Below are 16,028 nucleotides of genomic sequence, written 5' to 3'. Positions count from 1 at the left end.
AGTAGTAGACAATTATAGGTTAACATCTTAAATACTCTACATAAAATTGCATCATAATATCGAAGTAATATAACATTTTATGCTAATACTGATAAATAAATATATTTATGTAAATTAACAATTAATGTAATCCCCCTTACCAGCACGTTGATATGTACTCAGATCTTTTGGCTTACTAGAAAGCCATCATCGGGAGATAAAATTACTGCATAAGTCAAAAGATTAAAAAATCACAGTTAAAATGTAAAAACAATCATGACTGTCCGATCCTACCAGTATAGTTAAATTTAACTGAACTAACACGTTCACCACACTTCCCTTAATCTGTTATAAAAATTTTGATTAGCGGTCCCCTTAATTCTTTTACCAAAATCAAGAATCAATCTTCTTTATTCATCATGACATTTGGTTTATGTACACAATTTTCTGATATCCAGTCACGTGATAATATCTGATAAACAAAATTCATTTATCCTTAACGTTAAAATGATATTAAATATGTTTTGTTGACCAATACGCTATATAATAAAGTAAACAAAATAAATGCGTACGCATGGCTATTGGATTGTTATGCGCCCGCGCGGATATATCCGCGTAAAGTTTGAAGAGTCGGCTACGTTCAGTCGGCTTGCGACTCCGTTGTGGTCGTTTCTGTATTTCAAGGCTTCTGATAGCATATTCTTAAATCACCGATTAAAAAAGCCGTTGTTTTGTGAAGTTTATGAACTAATATAATTTTTTTTCGTATATTGTGTAAAGTAAAAATAGACAACATGGGAAAAAATTGTGTTGTATTTCTACACGTGTTTATTATACTTTTATCCTCCTCGTTATTAATTTTTGCACAACCGTCTAGAGGTAAGGAAAAAATAATTAAATCTAGTTTAAAATTAAAATAAAGATGTAATTATGCTTTTTTTACAATTTATATTTTTACAAATATAAATTAAAAAAAAAAATTTTGTCAAAGAATAACGAAAGTAATAAATGTTAAAATTAGTTATAAAACTGAAAACATTCTCTAACTTATGTGTATTGAGAAAAAAGAAGTAAAAATATTTTAAAACCCACTAAATAATTCTTTTTAAAATCTGTAAAGCAGTTGGAACAACTTTCTGACAGTTTTTGAAGAAGAAAATAATTTTTCATTGTTTTAATTATATAAACAACTTTTAGTTCAAACAAATATATTGTTTGAATATAAAATACACATTTCAACAAGAAATTTCAATACAATTTTTTTGATTTGTCAACGTAAACTTATAAACAGTAGATTTGGTTTCTATTTTATTAATTAAAATATCTATTTATAAACAGTTAACCCTCATTAACGATCTAATATAAAATCATAATTCGCAAACATGAACTTTTAAAAAACTTTATTTTGAGGCGTCCACTCCTTAAGACACCTGTTACTCTGATTATTCAAAAACAAAGTCACCGTTTATGCGGTTTATCTGTTAGAAATGATTAAATGTAGCAGTTCATTGTGATAATTAGTATTCTTAGTTTGGTTATACTTATGTGTGTAGTCATTGAAACATTTCAGATATTAAAATCATCATAATTTAAACATTTAGTTTATCGATTTAGCAAGAATTTTAATTTTTATCATATATTTCTTAAATATACTGGAATATTTGTTTTTTTACAAACTTGAAATTTTTATTTATTTTTTATATAAATTTTATTATATAGATTTATAATAACGCGTATTATATTTTTTATAAAAACCAGATTAGTGACATTAGTGTATAATATACGAGTATAATCTAGATGACAAAAATAAACTTTTTTATTAACTAGCTTGTGTAGTGGAAAACATGGAAAACTCAAAAAAATCCGTAAAGGATATATCCTGCACATGCAGTTATTAATATCATTACTTTGCTTTAATTCATAAATATTTTTGATTAAAATTACAATTTTTTGTTACAGTGAACCCGACTAAAATATTTAAATAAAATATAATTTTTTGTTATTTTAGTAATTTAATATTTATACTTTAATAAATCAACTTTACGGAAATATTTTAGTACAATATTAAACAAATCATCAAACCCGGTTTTAAAAATTTCAAACAAAAAGGTTTTACGGAATCCTTCAGTGTTTATTGGCAATTATTTTAGTATATTTTTGTTTAACAATTGAAGTAAAACTTTTTAATAAAAACGGTTAATAAAATAGTATTAATAATATTAATACTATTAATAGTATTAATAATAATTAACTATTAACGGTTAAATAAAAAAGTATATTTAAAAAACATAATAAGCGATGAAAAATAGAGAATAATTATTAATAATTTTTTTAAAGAATTCATTAATCGGAAAATATTTATCGTACATCTGTAAAAAAAAAAAGTAACTAATTGTAACAATGAGTAAATTTATTTTAATAAATAAATATATACGGAGATAAATTTTTGTCTTCTAAAATAAAATTATGAATGCGTAATAATTACAGAAGAAAATATTTAAAGCATACCATCAAAATAATTGTTTAATAAAAAAGATTGCATATTTATCAAAAGTCCTTCTTGTTATTTTAGATGATGCGTTGAATAAATCAACACTAATTACAACTTTTCAAGCTTGAAATAAATTGCGATATAATTCCCTTCAAAATAAATAAAAAATTGCTCGAATATTTTTCATTAAGGCAAGTGAGAACAAATCCTGAATATAAACGTCATACTAATACATGATCTATTAGATTTAGGAATATTATGGAAGACACTTTTAAGAATTTTCCAGTTAATTATTCCTGTCACGTTACAGAAATAAGGAAAATATCACTTCTAGATTTAACAGACGTCTTCTACTGTGTAAAATTTGATTCAAACATTATCCTAATTTAAATAATATAATAATAGTATAGATATTCATAAAAATAACACCTAATGATTCTTATAAAAGATTTGGAACTATATTTTTAAGTATATGATATATTTTTTTGTCTTTATTATTATTTAAACGAATTTTCAATATTATACGATTAAAAGAAATACATTATAATGACTAAACGATACTTTTCAAGATAATCATTGTTGTATTTTAAAGAGAATTAGGCTGTATTGCATTTATTTACGCTTATGGTCTTTATATGAAAAAGTCATTTATTAAATATGAATAATTATTACCATTTGGTTATTCATTTTCTATTAAAATCTTATTTTACATTAATTTTTATTAAATTAAAAAAGCCCTCCTCTGGTCTAGCGGTTAACTCGTCGTCACAAATCAGTTATTTAACAGCTGATTTTTTAATTCCAAAGTTCTTAGGTTCGAATCCTAGTAAAAGTTAGTTAGTTGCTCTATTTTATTAGACAGTAGATACCGGTTTACTTTAACGGCTGGGATTCAATTAACAACACGTCTCAGGAATGGTCGGCCTGAGTTTGTACAATACTGCATCTCATTTACATGTCATACATATCAACCTCATCACATTGGACTGTGGGAGGGGTTTGTTTATAGTTCACTATAAAGGTTGCAACGTACACGTTAGGAAAAAAATAGAAAATGAAAAGTTTGTATTGAATAGAAATACTTATAATATTTAAATACATGATTTAAGGAGGAACTATGTTTCTCTAAATTCACAACCACTTAAATGAAAATGTAAATTTATAAATACTTCTTAAAAACAATTTTCGGTAATCATTAATTAAAATTTATTGTTTAAAAGATCCGTAATATTTAAAATTCAACTCTTTTAAGTCAAAACTATATAGAAAAGTAAAATTTAACGCTATTTTTTGTGTAAAAATGCTTACAATAAAATAATTTTACCATATATAACATTATTTTCAGGAAAAATTAAATCATAATCCCTAATAAACTAATTATCGATCAGATTCACCAGATCTTTTCGTACAAATGTTGTAACAAAACGTTGATGAAATAACATAAGCAATGTTTACCTAAAATTATGATCGTTCTATTATAAAAAAATTATTAAAATATATGATTATTTAAGTATTTATAAAAATAAATTTACCTTTAACTCCGGTTGGAAAATGCTGTCATTTGATAGTGGTATTTTGAAATCCTTTTCAAGCTATTTTATAATCTCAATCATATTATTTTTTTTTAAATTGTACATAAAAACTATGTTATTTTTAAAAAAGATAGTTATGAGAAAAAATGAAATGATTTCATAAAGTCTATATCAGATACCGCTTAGTGCACGAAAAAAGCGGTAAAACTTTATCATGAAAAAACTTAACAAAAAAAAAGTCAAAGATCCTTTGTGAAAATTCTTCAGTTATTGAGTTAAATCTTCAGTTATTTATTATATTATTTAATATATTCTTCAGAGCGAGTTTTAAAATAAATCTTTGTCTTCGTTTGTAATATTAAATTATGCCTAGTATTTTACTAATTAATCCTATTTTAATAGACTTCTCTCCAATTTATTATTTGTTTTTTAATAAAAAAGTGTTTTCTTTTTCTGTAGTGAAGACAAAAATTTTCATTTTACGATTACTTTGTTTTAACATCTGGTGTTTGTTTTAAGAAATTTTAAGAGAATGATGTGGTGAATGCAATAGTGTATGAATAATCTTACGTTTTTATCACAAGTTAAACCCATAAGCCTATAAGAATCCTAGAAATCAGCCTGCTAGTACTATACACATGGCTTAATGTCTATACGAAACCGTATGTTGAAAAAAATAAATTTTTGTTCTTAAAATTTTAACTCGGAAAGGTTATAATCAAACAGATTATTATTATTCTTTGTAGTAAAATATAAACCTAACCATAACTTCTATAAAACTACGGATTTATTTTGAAATTTAGTTGACATGTGTATTTTTTTCTGATAAATCTTTCTTACACTATAATGCAATACAGTAAATATTGAAAATAAAGTATACGATATTTTTCTCCCGAAAATTCTTAAATTATATTTAACATCGTAATAATTTTTTTAAAAATTAAAAAAAGTAATATCTTTCTTGTAAACAGAAGGGAGGATAATTTATATAAAAATTAATATCTGACTTAGAGAAAAAGAGAATTGAGGGATATATAAGAGATCAAGTTAGTCGGAGAGGAAGCAAATCAGTGATGTTTTAGTTACACAGCTAATTAAATGAAAAAAAAGAAATATAGACTGAACCTAACCAAAATTAGAAAATTAAATTAGTTTAATTTGTTGGCTAGTTGATTTAATTAAGAGATTTTTCATTAAACTACAAAATGCAAAACTTGATGTGGAGATACCACATGACTGCCTGAACTCCTAATAAATTACGTTTACACATTTTTATACAATCCATTAATTATTAATTAATAAGATTAATTTTAAATTAATTATAATTAATATGATTTATTAATTATTAATAAATCAATATATTTAAATTTTAAAAAATAGTTTAAAAAAATGAGATGAAGTTGGATTTGAACCAATTGTGTAATCCAGATATCTCACTAATTAAAATTTTATTTCGCTATAATTCTGGAACCAATGATAATCAGCACCACTTATGGTTAATCGTTGAAAAGCACTCAATGAGAACTGATTACTACAGTTAAGAAAAAGTCATAATCCAATCTTTTTTTTGAATTTGGGCTTTTTCGGACACTTTTGGTCCAGTCGACTGCAATCAAAAGAGGAGGTACACAACTAAGATGTTAAAACAGTCCAAATCCAAAATTTCAACATCCTACGGCTAATCGTTTTTGACTTATACGATATAAATACGTACGTACGTACAGACGTCACGCCGAAACTAGTCAAAATGGATTCAAGGATGACCAAAATGGATATTTTCGTTGAAATTTGCGATCGCAATACTTCCTTTACTTTGTACAAGGAAGTAAAACGGTAATGTATTTAAGAGATTTGTAAATGTATTGGTTTCTATCAAAAATATTCGTATAATACCAACAGTCGACAAAAAAAATTAATCACTATGATCATGAGAAAAAGAATGAAAACATTTTCTCTGAATCGTGCATAATTACAGTATAAAAAAAAATTATTAGAAAAAAATTTAATTTCAGTCATTTTGTTACGGTAGTTTTTTGATAGAAATTATTATTGTTTTAAATCTAATAAAGGTGGAAATAAAACGTTTTTATTTTTAACACACGCGTTATATCCAAACAGCTAAAAAAGGCTAACCTTTTTTAGAGGAACTCCTCTATATTCCAACATTTCAATATCCCCACACATGTAGACCATTCTGGATCTAGAGCATTGTCAATCTCCAAACAATAAAGAAAAAAAATAGATTTTTGTTTCTATTTTTACCCATGTTTTTTACTAGGTTTTTTCAAAGAAAGTATGTTGAAGGGAATTTTACTAATTAATACAAATTCGTTCTGGAATTAACCTATAGAGAGTGTCAGCAGCTTATCATGTAAAATAATTGGTTCATTCATTTAATTATCATGCCCAGAGTTAGGTTCCTTAACATTATACTTATAGGGAACAAATCTAATGAACGTTATGAAAAGCGGTTCCTTTCATCGCGTATTTTGGTTATAGTTAGTAGTTTGGAATAGTATCATCGCATATTTGGTTGAAGTGTACTCGTATAGTACAAATTTTTAATAGACATTACATATTTTATATATCCTTTTATTTTAGACATTTAAGTGAATTATAACAACTATTAATTCATGTTAAAAAACATTTTTCTTATTGCCAGTATATATTATAAATTCTATAGGTAGGAGAAAATATAAAAAGCTCAATAATGTTTTTATTATCACATAATATTAAAACCCGAATATTTATTATTATGTTATTTATAATTGTAATTCTCTATGCTTAAAAATCTATTTACAAATATCAAATTTTTTCTTGAAAATTGGAACCTTCTGTATGGTTAAAGATTACAGCAGATTCAGCTTTACGAATTCTATCATTTAAATGGATATTACTGTTAATAACTTATTTTAAAAAAGTATAAATTCTTTAAATAATTAATATAATAAAACATTTCATATTGTAATTGTTTAGTTATTAATTTATTTGATACACCTCCTATTTTAAAAATGCATATTCAGGAAGAACAATTTATTAATTTTAAAAACTTCTGTGTATTTTAAACGAAACTGTTCATGTTGGATTACAAAAGACTGAGCAGGATTACAGGATTACACAAGAATATAAATTGTAATAGTATAAATATATACTATTTACTGCTTAAAATTACTCTGAATGAAAGTATTTATACTAGTTATACATAGTCCAGTCAACGGGAGGACAAAAAAGTCGATTTTTAAAGAAAATTAGTACAGTTAGGGAATTACATGGGGTTGTAGATCAGGGATAGCTTAACTTGTTTATATGCGACTGGACAAAATTTTCGCTAACAGGACAAAAGGCGGTCGTTCAAAAGTGTTGAAAATCGGATTTCAATTTTGTTAAGGTAAACTTCCTAGGCGAAAAAGTTCTAAATAGAAGTTGTAGGCATTTGCAGTATGCATAATTTAAGCCCTTAAACGCGGAATTTCGTTAATTAGTTAGTTTAGTGAATTTTGGTTTTTTTTTTAATTAAAAAAAACAAAAAAAACAGAAAAACCGTTAAAAATGGCCGTTTTTTTTAAAGCCAATATTTACTGCAAAAATAACTTTTTTACTATCTTTGTTGTTTTAAAAATTAACTCGTACATGTTTTTTTTTAAAGTGGGATATCACTAAAAAATAATAACTATCGCGCTATCAGTTTTTACGTATTATCTCAGATATAGTCGGCTTTTATGTACTTACCACACTCTTCCTTTCTGAAGATGAAAACAATTCGTAAAATTAAATTATAATCTCTGTAATATGTTGCAATTAATGAATATGAGTGCACTCCATAATTATAATTCTGTCTGTAAAATCCATCTCTGTGAACATAGACAGAATACTATTTATGAAGAGCGTTTATGTAATATACGGTCTAATTAATATATGTTGATTGGATTCGATTAATATTACTCGTATACGTTCATAAATTTATGTACATTAATAAACTATTATATACGTTCATAAATTTTGCTTCAAAAAATACATTAAATTTAAGATAATTTAAAAAAAAATTTTTGTTTAAATTTTTTTCCAAAAAAATTGTCTCGATCCGTCCAAAAATCGTGGAGATAAAGTGATCTTTTCGCACTCCGCCGATTTGAAGTTACGAATTCAGCTTTATTCGCGTGCAAACGCCGCTAACCGCTTCGCACTCCACGACTACCACAAAATCACTCTCTATTTTTCACTCATTTTTCAAAGAAGTTTAAACAAGTTTTATTAAAACTTTACCAAGGTCTAAAACTTTTCACCATTTGAAATTACATGTCTTGAAGAATATATTGCACTTGAAATAGCCAAAATAATAACAGTAGCCTGAAAAGTCTTTTTTATAAACTAATTAACATATCTCAACAACGAATAAAAAAATTTTCTTTGGTAACCACTTGTTCATTTCGAAATTCCAAGAGCTAATTATTAAAACAATAAAAATATTAAAAAATTACTTTTGAAATAAATATTGGCTTTGTAAATAAGGGCAATTTTTAACGGTTTTTCTGCTATTTTCCAGTAACTAATTAGCTAAATTCAACGATTAATGGCTTAAATTAATTTCTACAACGTTTATTCATAACCTTTTTTGTCTAGGAAGTTGGCCTACAAAATTGAAAAAAAACATTTTCACTATCTTTAATCGGCTGCCATTTTGTCCAGTTCGCGAAAATTCTCTCTCATAAAAAAAAGTTATACTTACAGTAATCTACAGCCCCATATACTTCCCTAAACTCTACTAATTTTTCTGCAAAAAAAATCCCTATTAACTAAACTATTAAGCGATTTTAATGTTCCCATTTACGAATAACATTATTGAAGTAGGAAAAATTCCTACAGCTATAAAATTGTGTACACTTTTAAAAAATACTTTTACTCTTAATTATTTTAAAATTAATATTAACCTAGCAATGAAATTAATAAAATTAAATATTTTCATTGTTTCCTATATATCTTGTATATAGACGTAGACAACAAAATAAACAGAGTATTCATATTGGTTTCCACTTTACTATTTTCCAATTTATTATTTCCACAAGAAATAATAATAATAATAATATTAATAGTCATAATATTTTTTAATAAAAATAATGAACAAAAACATTACTTTCAAATTAATTTCAAGTATTATAGAACTACATTTTCTAAAACGTAAATAGAATTATTAAATAAAAAAGATACATTAACGTAGTGATTTTGCTAAAAGTATTCATGTTGTACTTCTTTCAAAAAATTAACAATAGTTAATAATAGAATGTATAGCTTAAATAATAGGCTTATTAAAAAAAAAAAATGATATAAAATAATCTGTGAAATATTAAATAATGTAATTATGAAACTGATGAATTAGTTTTAATGTTAAACTTTACATAATGCCTAAATTACAATTTTTAATGTTTAACAACTAAGTAAAAAAATAAATAATAAATAAATAAATATCCCTTACTTAATTACTATGCTTCAATAATCCCAGTTTCACAAAACTTAACACTATAATCTACAAGATATTGAAAAAAAAATAATTGAAAATTTATAAATAAAAAGTCAAAAAAAAATTAGAAATAGTATACCAGTGAAAGAGATTTAAAAACTAATCAGTTAAATTTTTAGTACTGAAATTAATTTTCTACAGCAAAATTTGGAAAATTTTATTAATAATTTTTAAGAAAAGAAGATATTTCAACAGTGAAATTGTTTATCACTTATGTTTTTTTTTAGATATTTATGGAGAGTACTTTCATTCAGAATGTAAAAAAAAGCAAAAAAAAAAATATAAAATTTGTAAAACCGTAAAATAAAATAAAAAATAAAATAAAAATATTATGTTTCAGTTTACACAGAAAATAACTTAAAACAGATAGGATCACTAAAAAAAATTAATACATTCTACAAAAATGAAGGATACTAATTTTTACTTTTTATTAGAAAGGTTATTAAATGTACAATTACTAAAACATTAAGGCCAGAAAGAACTAAAATAGATTAGAGAATTCAACGATAAATATCTATTAACAAGAACTTAGTAATGGATACGAAATTGAGAAAACATTTTATAAAACTTTAAACAAAAATAAAAATAATAAACGTTTAATCAATTATTATTATATTTTTCATATTAAAAACCTTTAAAAAAAGGAGATAAGAAAATAGAACCAAACAACTTACGAAATTACTAACTTTAAAAATATCCTTTAAATATTTTAAAAATAAAATACAAAGCTCTATTTACTGAAACACTAATTAAAAAAAAAAATTAGTTAAATGAAGATTCTTATATTTTATTTTTAATAAAATATACTATATCTACTTGATACAGTATTTCAGGTAGATACAGTATAAAATTTTGCAATTATTATTTTCACTATTTAGGTTAGGAGATAAAAATTTTAAAATCCCATAAATCGCATTAGAGCTCGTTGAAAAAAAAAGCTGGCGTGCAGTTGTTCAACATCCCCGGCGAATCCGAGGATTACTCTATTTTAGTTATACGAAACAGAAACATAATTAATGAAGAAAGGTTAATCTGAAAACGGGAGATACGTATAAACAAACAGTGTAGTTAAAATTATATGTACATACTATGCAAACAATCCCGCGGCTTTGTAATGAAAAAATGTAATTTAAACATTTATTTTAAAACTATGTAATTTAAAATAGTGTTTTTTTTTTTTTTTAAATTTTAATATTCGGTAACCGTAACATCCGAATCATCGTGCTCTCTTGACCAATTATGACCAAAACTAAACACCATCATTATCTCATATACAAAAATCATCGGTTAAAATTTCATCCAAAATGGTCTCTCCTGTCTGGAGATATTAAGCAACCGGCCAACAAGTTCCTAAGAAATACTTCATAGCTAAAATTATGGGTTTTTTCTTTTCTTTTTGATTCGATAGTGTAATGAAACTTCAAGATCTGTAAAAAACCGATATAAAAAATATGATCGGACTAGTATACTTTCCCTTATGTAGTAGTAGGTACACAACGCAACTATATAGCAGGTAAAGTAAAAATATAATTTTGTAATTCGACTACGTTTTTTAAATGATAGTCATAAGTTTTATTAATCAAGGAATTTCTATAAAATAAAGCATTATTTAAATAAGTGTTTCTAAACAAATAACAGTAAATTTTTCGTTTTACAGGGAAATGAAAATTTAATGAAATAATATTTAATTTTTACTTAAAATATTAACTTACCCTTATTACATGGCTGCCCAAAAAGGAGCGTAATATATTTAGGGTATATGTATGAATATTTGTTCCACCTAGCAGCTCAACAGATGATCCTATTTAGATGCATGCATATATATATATATATATATACAATTTTTCTTACTTTTAACTTTTACTTTAATACAATTGTGAACTAATTTCATTGATTCTTCCATTTTCATTGGAGTATATTCTTCATTTATTAAATGCGTTGCATAATTAGAATCTTGTTATTGATTTCTAAAAGATCTCATGTGTTACCTATATTTTAATTTCAATTTTCTTCCAGTCTGTTGCAATGCAGCATACATTGGAAAATGTAAAATGAAAATGATATGTAAAAATGGGAGAATCAATAAAATTAATTCACATTTGTATTAAAGGAAGAAGAATGAACATTTAAAAAAATTTAGAGATCTTCAAATTAAAAAGTAACAATAAAACAACCATAAATGAACAGATCAACAATCAAGCAGATGTCCTTTTCATCCTTTTCAAGAACCTCAATTTACTAAAGATAGGAATAGATAAAAAAAATTCAAAGATAGGTATACCGTTAATAACAAATAAAGAAGAAGAAGGCCAGATAAGACATGATCTTAAATAAAGGGAGGGGCGTCGATTTAATGTTATGTAAAACTAACAGAAATTTAAAAGTACCGGTACAACAAGTTTTGACAATGGAGTTGTCCGAAACGCACCAACATATAATAAAAGAATGACGCTAAAAAAAGTAAACAGTACGTAACATAAAAAAGACTTTTTATTTTTAATCCATAACTATTGAATGAAAATAAAGAGGAAACGCAATTGAAAAAGATTGCTTTAGTGGTATTGAAGAACACTACTCAGTGGATTTCCTTCAGTAATTTATCAAATTATTTAATGACTAAATTAAATGAAAGTTGATTAGGAAAAAAGTTATGATCAGTTAAAATGTAAATATCATTTATAACTTTTTTTTGCTGATTATGATTGTTTTAGCTAAATTTTTAATTCTTTTTCTGATAAAAAAGTTGATCATGTATAACGTAAAAAATAGATTTAAAATAATAACTTTCTAAAAAAAAATTAATGTTTTATCGCTGATTTTTAATTTTATAAACTTCTACTTTTTTAATTCCTGTCAGTTTTTAAAGATTTAGCTATTAATCTGATTTTCAAAAGATTAAAAACTTAGTGACAAGTAAATTTTTCTAAAAGTTTTATAAAATTCTCCAAATTTAATCTTTCTATTGAAAATTAAATTAAAAAGTCTTTCCGTTATATGCTTGCTATACATCTGTTTAGTTGTTACTGGTAATACACTTTATTATTATTATTATTTTCATTTTTTATTATTTTCACTTTTTTAATAAAAATGCATATTTTATTTTGCCGATAAAGGAATCACTTGTTACGAAAATCTGGCAACAGTGTTATTATATTTAGCTGATATTAATAATATATCTTAAAATTGAATCCCTTTTCAGTTATAAGACAACTAAAAATATAAAATTATAGGTTACTTATAAACTGATTACCTCAATATAGCTTATATTACTTATTTTGTTATTCATTAACTAATTTTTTGATTTGTAAACTTTCTATAAAATCACTTTTTTTTTTGTAATCAATCATTTATTTTATAACGCAATCAACTGGCTTTTCTATTTTATGTTAAGTACGAATACATTCACTGACAGCATGCTATATTGCTGCCATTATAACTATTCTAAAAAACAAACACATTCTAATCTATTTTATCATTTTCTTTATGTGGAGATTTAATTTCGATTAAAAAATGATAAATGGGGATCGTGCAGATGATGCATTAATAGCAGACGTTAAAATTTACACCAATTACACTAAACCATCTTCCTACTCAATATTTAGCTGATCCACACAAATTTTCTTGACTGTCAAAGACGATTAAATCAATATTGACATCTAATCGACTTCCTCAAGATGTCCCATTTATGTCTCCGATAATTAGAGAATAAAGCTGAACCGAAAGTCAACCTCCAACTATTTAACTAACAAACGTTAAATATTTACGATTGAATGAAACGTTAAATGATTTGACTAAATCTACTAACATTAAAAAATTCAGTGGTAAATAATCGGTTAACTGACAATATTTTATCGTAGTAACTGTGATATATAGAGTATATATATATATATATATAGAAAATTTGTAATGTTTCAAGTTTCATAACGTGTAAAGTACACCTCAAATAAAGCCCATGATATGTTTTTATCTGTGGTTAATATTATTTTATTCAGATAGACAAAAATATGAAATGAATAAATCGAGTTATAATAAGAAATTACAAATTTCTTTACATATGACATACGACATAAATATTTTCCACTAAAACTTTCACTTTTTCAAAATTCTCAAACTAATGTCTACTATTAAATAAATGTTTAAAAGTACATGAATATTGAACATTATTGTCAATATAAAAAATGTCAATCGTAGGTATAATATTATTCAGTATAAAAGTTGACAGAAATTTAATTTTCAAGGACATATAGCAAACAGCTTTCTGAATATATCAGATATGGTGGATGTCATCTTTTTTATGAATGTCTAAGGAAAACATCACGATGATCCCTTACATTAGACGCACAATAAAAAATCCCGTGGCTGTAATGTTTTTCATAGACTGCAGAGACAGTGGAGTAATCTACCGATTACGCAAAGTTTTAGAGAAAATCTGGAATTCCATTCTTCAATGTATCCAGCAGCTAGTATTAATAAAATTTCATTTCTTCCCTTGCTTATCTCAAAATGCTAAATCACCTTCTCATTCTTATTAACTTCGCTATCACCCTAAATACAATCTATTTAATAATTACAACGATGATTATACAAAATTTACCATATTAAAATTAATGTATTTTCAGTATAACGTTATTAAATAGAATAGAAAATTGTTCATTTATTCATTATTCTATTCAGTTGTTCCAGAATGCATATGCCCGACGTTGACTCTTTTTTTAGTGGTTTCATTTTACGTTATACTTTGTAAATAATATAAAAATTTACTTATGCCTGTAATTTTATTTTTTATATATTTGATGACTATAAATCCGCCCGTCACAAAAAAAAAAAAGATTGCCCGTTGTCAACGAAACACTACGTAATTTTTGTAAATTATATCGTAAAAACTACAATATAATAATAAATAGCCGTATGTAATGTTAGTGTTATAGAATCGTACTTTAAATAACTTGTAATAAGTAACATATACTTTTTTACTTAAACTGTCATCGTCCTTTACTTCAGTTCCATTGGTACAACAAAGCTTTCGTTTGAATAACTGATTTATTATAAATTTTTTACTTATCTCATTAAAATGGTGGAGATTAAATTTATAAATTAAAGAGTAAAGTAAAAAAAAAAAAAAATATTTAATAATAATAAAATTAGAAATAAAATTGAAAAAAAAACAATAATAAATAATATAAAATAACATTTTTGAAATTACTTTCTAATAAAATTTTCCTTTTAAAGCAATATAAGACATTAAATTGGTTTCAAAGAATGCAATTAAAAATATCTCATAGATTAGGGCTTTTTTTTATTACACGGCTGTCCAAAAAGGAGCGTAATATATTTAGGGTATATATTTTTTTCTCAATAACAATTATAATTACAACCGGCTCTCCTGCGGAGCCATAAGTAAGTTTCCAGACAAATGCACATGTTAAGAAGGTCCGTAAAGAACCCCCAAAATAAATAATACACAATAAACAGTTGCAAGCAAACTTAAAGTCAAATATGAAATATCAAGCTCAGTCATAAATCACAAACTATTAATTTCAGCCATATAGTCCACAAAACAAACATTAATAACAAATAGAAAGAAAAAGAAACAGAAGCAACAAGAAATTAGATACGACGCCACTAAACTTGACGGTGTTAGATTCCAAACTGTTACGCAGACCCTAAGTCAAGTACATGGGTTCGTTTCAACCGTCGGATGTCTCTGTTGTTATCGAGTAGATTAATTGGAAAGTGGTTTACATGATTCTCAAGCCTCTGCAGGTATTTGACATTGTGCTGTTGTACAATCTCACGAACCGATGGGAGCTCCAGATAATCGTGAATCTCATCATACCGCGCAATTACCCTTCAATTCCCCACAATTCTACACCGTACGTCCAGATTGGGCGCAGGATAGCCTTATAAATTAAGATCTTGTTGGATAACGCGAGGCCTGAGTTCCTCCGTAGCAGCCAATGAAGTCCCCTGTACCTTGCGTTTAGCTGTTTCCTCTTCATCCTCACGTTACACTTCCAGGTCAAACGCCGATCCAGGTGAAGTCCCATATTCCGCACAATCTCCGTTTGCGGGATCAAAACACCATCTAAGTACACACCGGGACAGTCACCTCTCCACATGGCAAATGTGACGTACCTCGACTTACCTTGATTAACCTTAATCCTCTACTTTTTCTGTCACTCGCACACACGATCCAGTGCCATTTGTAGGATCTGCCAGGCTAGGCCAGGGTTTTTGTTAACAGCTAGGATAGCAGTGTTATCAACGAACGTGGCGAAGATTTAGGATATATGTATGAATATTTTTTCCACCTAGCAGCTCAACAGCTCATTCTATTTAGATGTATGACCCCCCCCCCCCCCGTTTTAATCTTTACGTTACCGGGAGTATCATGGGCTACATATATATATATATATATATATATATATATATATATATATATATATATATATATATATATATATATATATATATATATAGATGTTTTTATAAATTTAACTAAAATTAAAAT

General features: G+C 25.7%; 1 protein-coding gene across 1 annotated transcript in view; it reads left to right on the top strand.

Annotated features, from left to right (window-relative positions):
- Window positions 1-758: 758 nt before the first annotated feature.
- LOC142320292 (lachesin-like) overlaps window positions 759-16,028 on the top strand; it is a 339,547-nt gene continuing 324,277 nt past the window's right edge. The window contains exon 1 of the mRNA XM_075358000.1: window positions 759-858. Within this exon, the coding sequence (XP_075214115.1) occupies window positions 774-858 (85 nt within the window). The 5' untranslated portion in view covers window positions 759-773. The remainder of the gene's footprint in view (window positions 859-16,028) is intronic.

The sequence above is a fragment of the Lycorma delicatula genome, chromosome 2 (assembly GCF_047948215.1).
Source record: "Lycorma delicatula isolate Av1 chromosome 2, ASM4794821v1, whole genome shotgun sequence".
Classification (NCBI taxonomy): Eukaryota; Metazoa; Arthropoda; class Insecta; order Hemiptera; family Fulgoridae; genus Lycorma; species Lycorma delicatula.
This window is presented reverse-complemented; position numbering and strand designations above follow the sequence as displayed.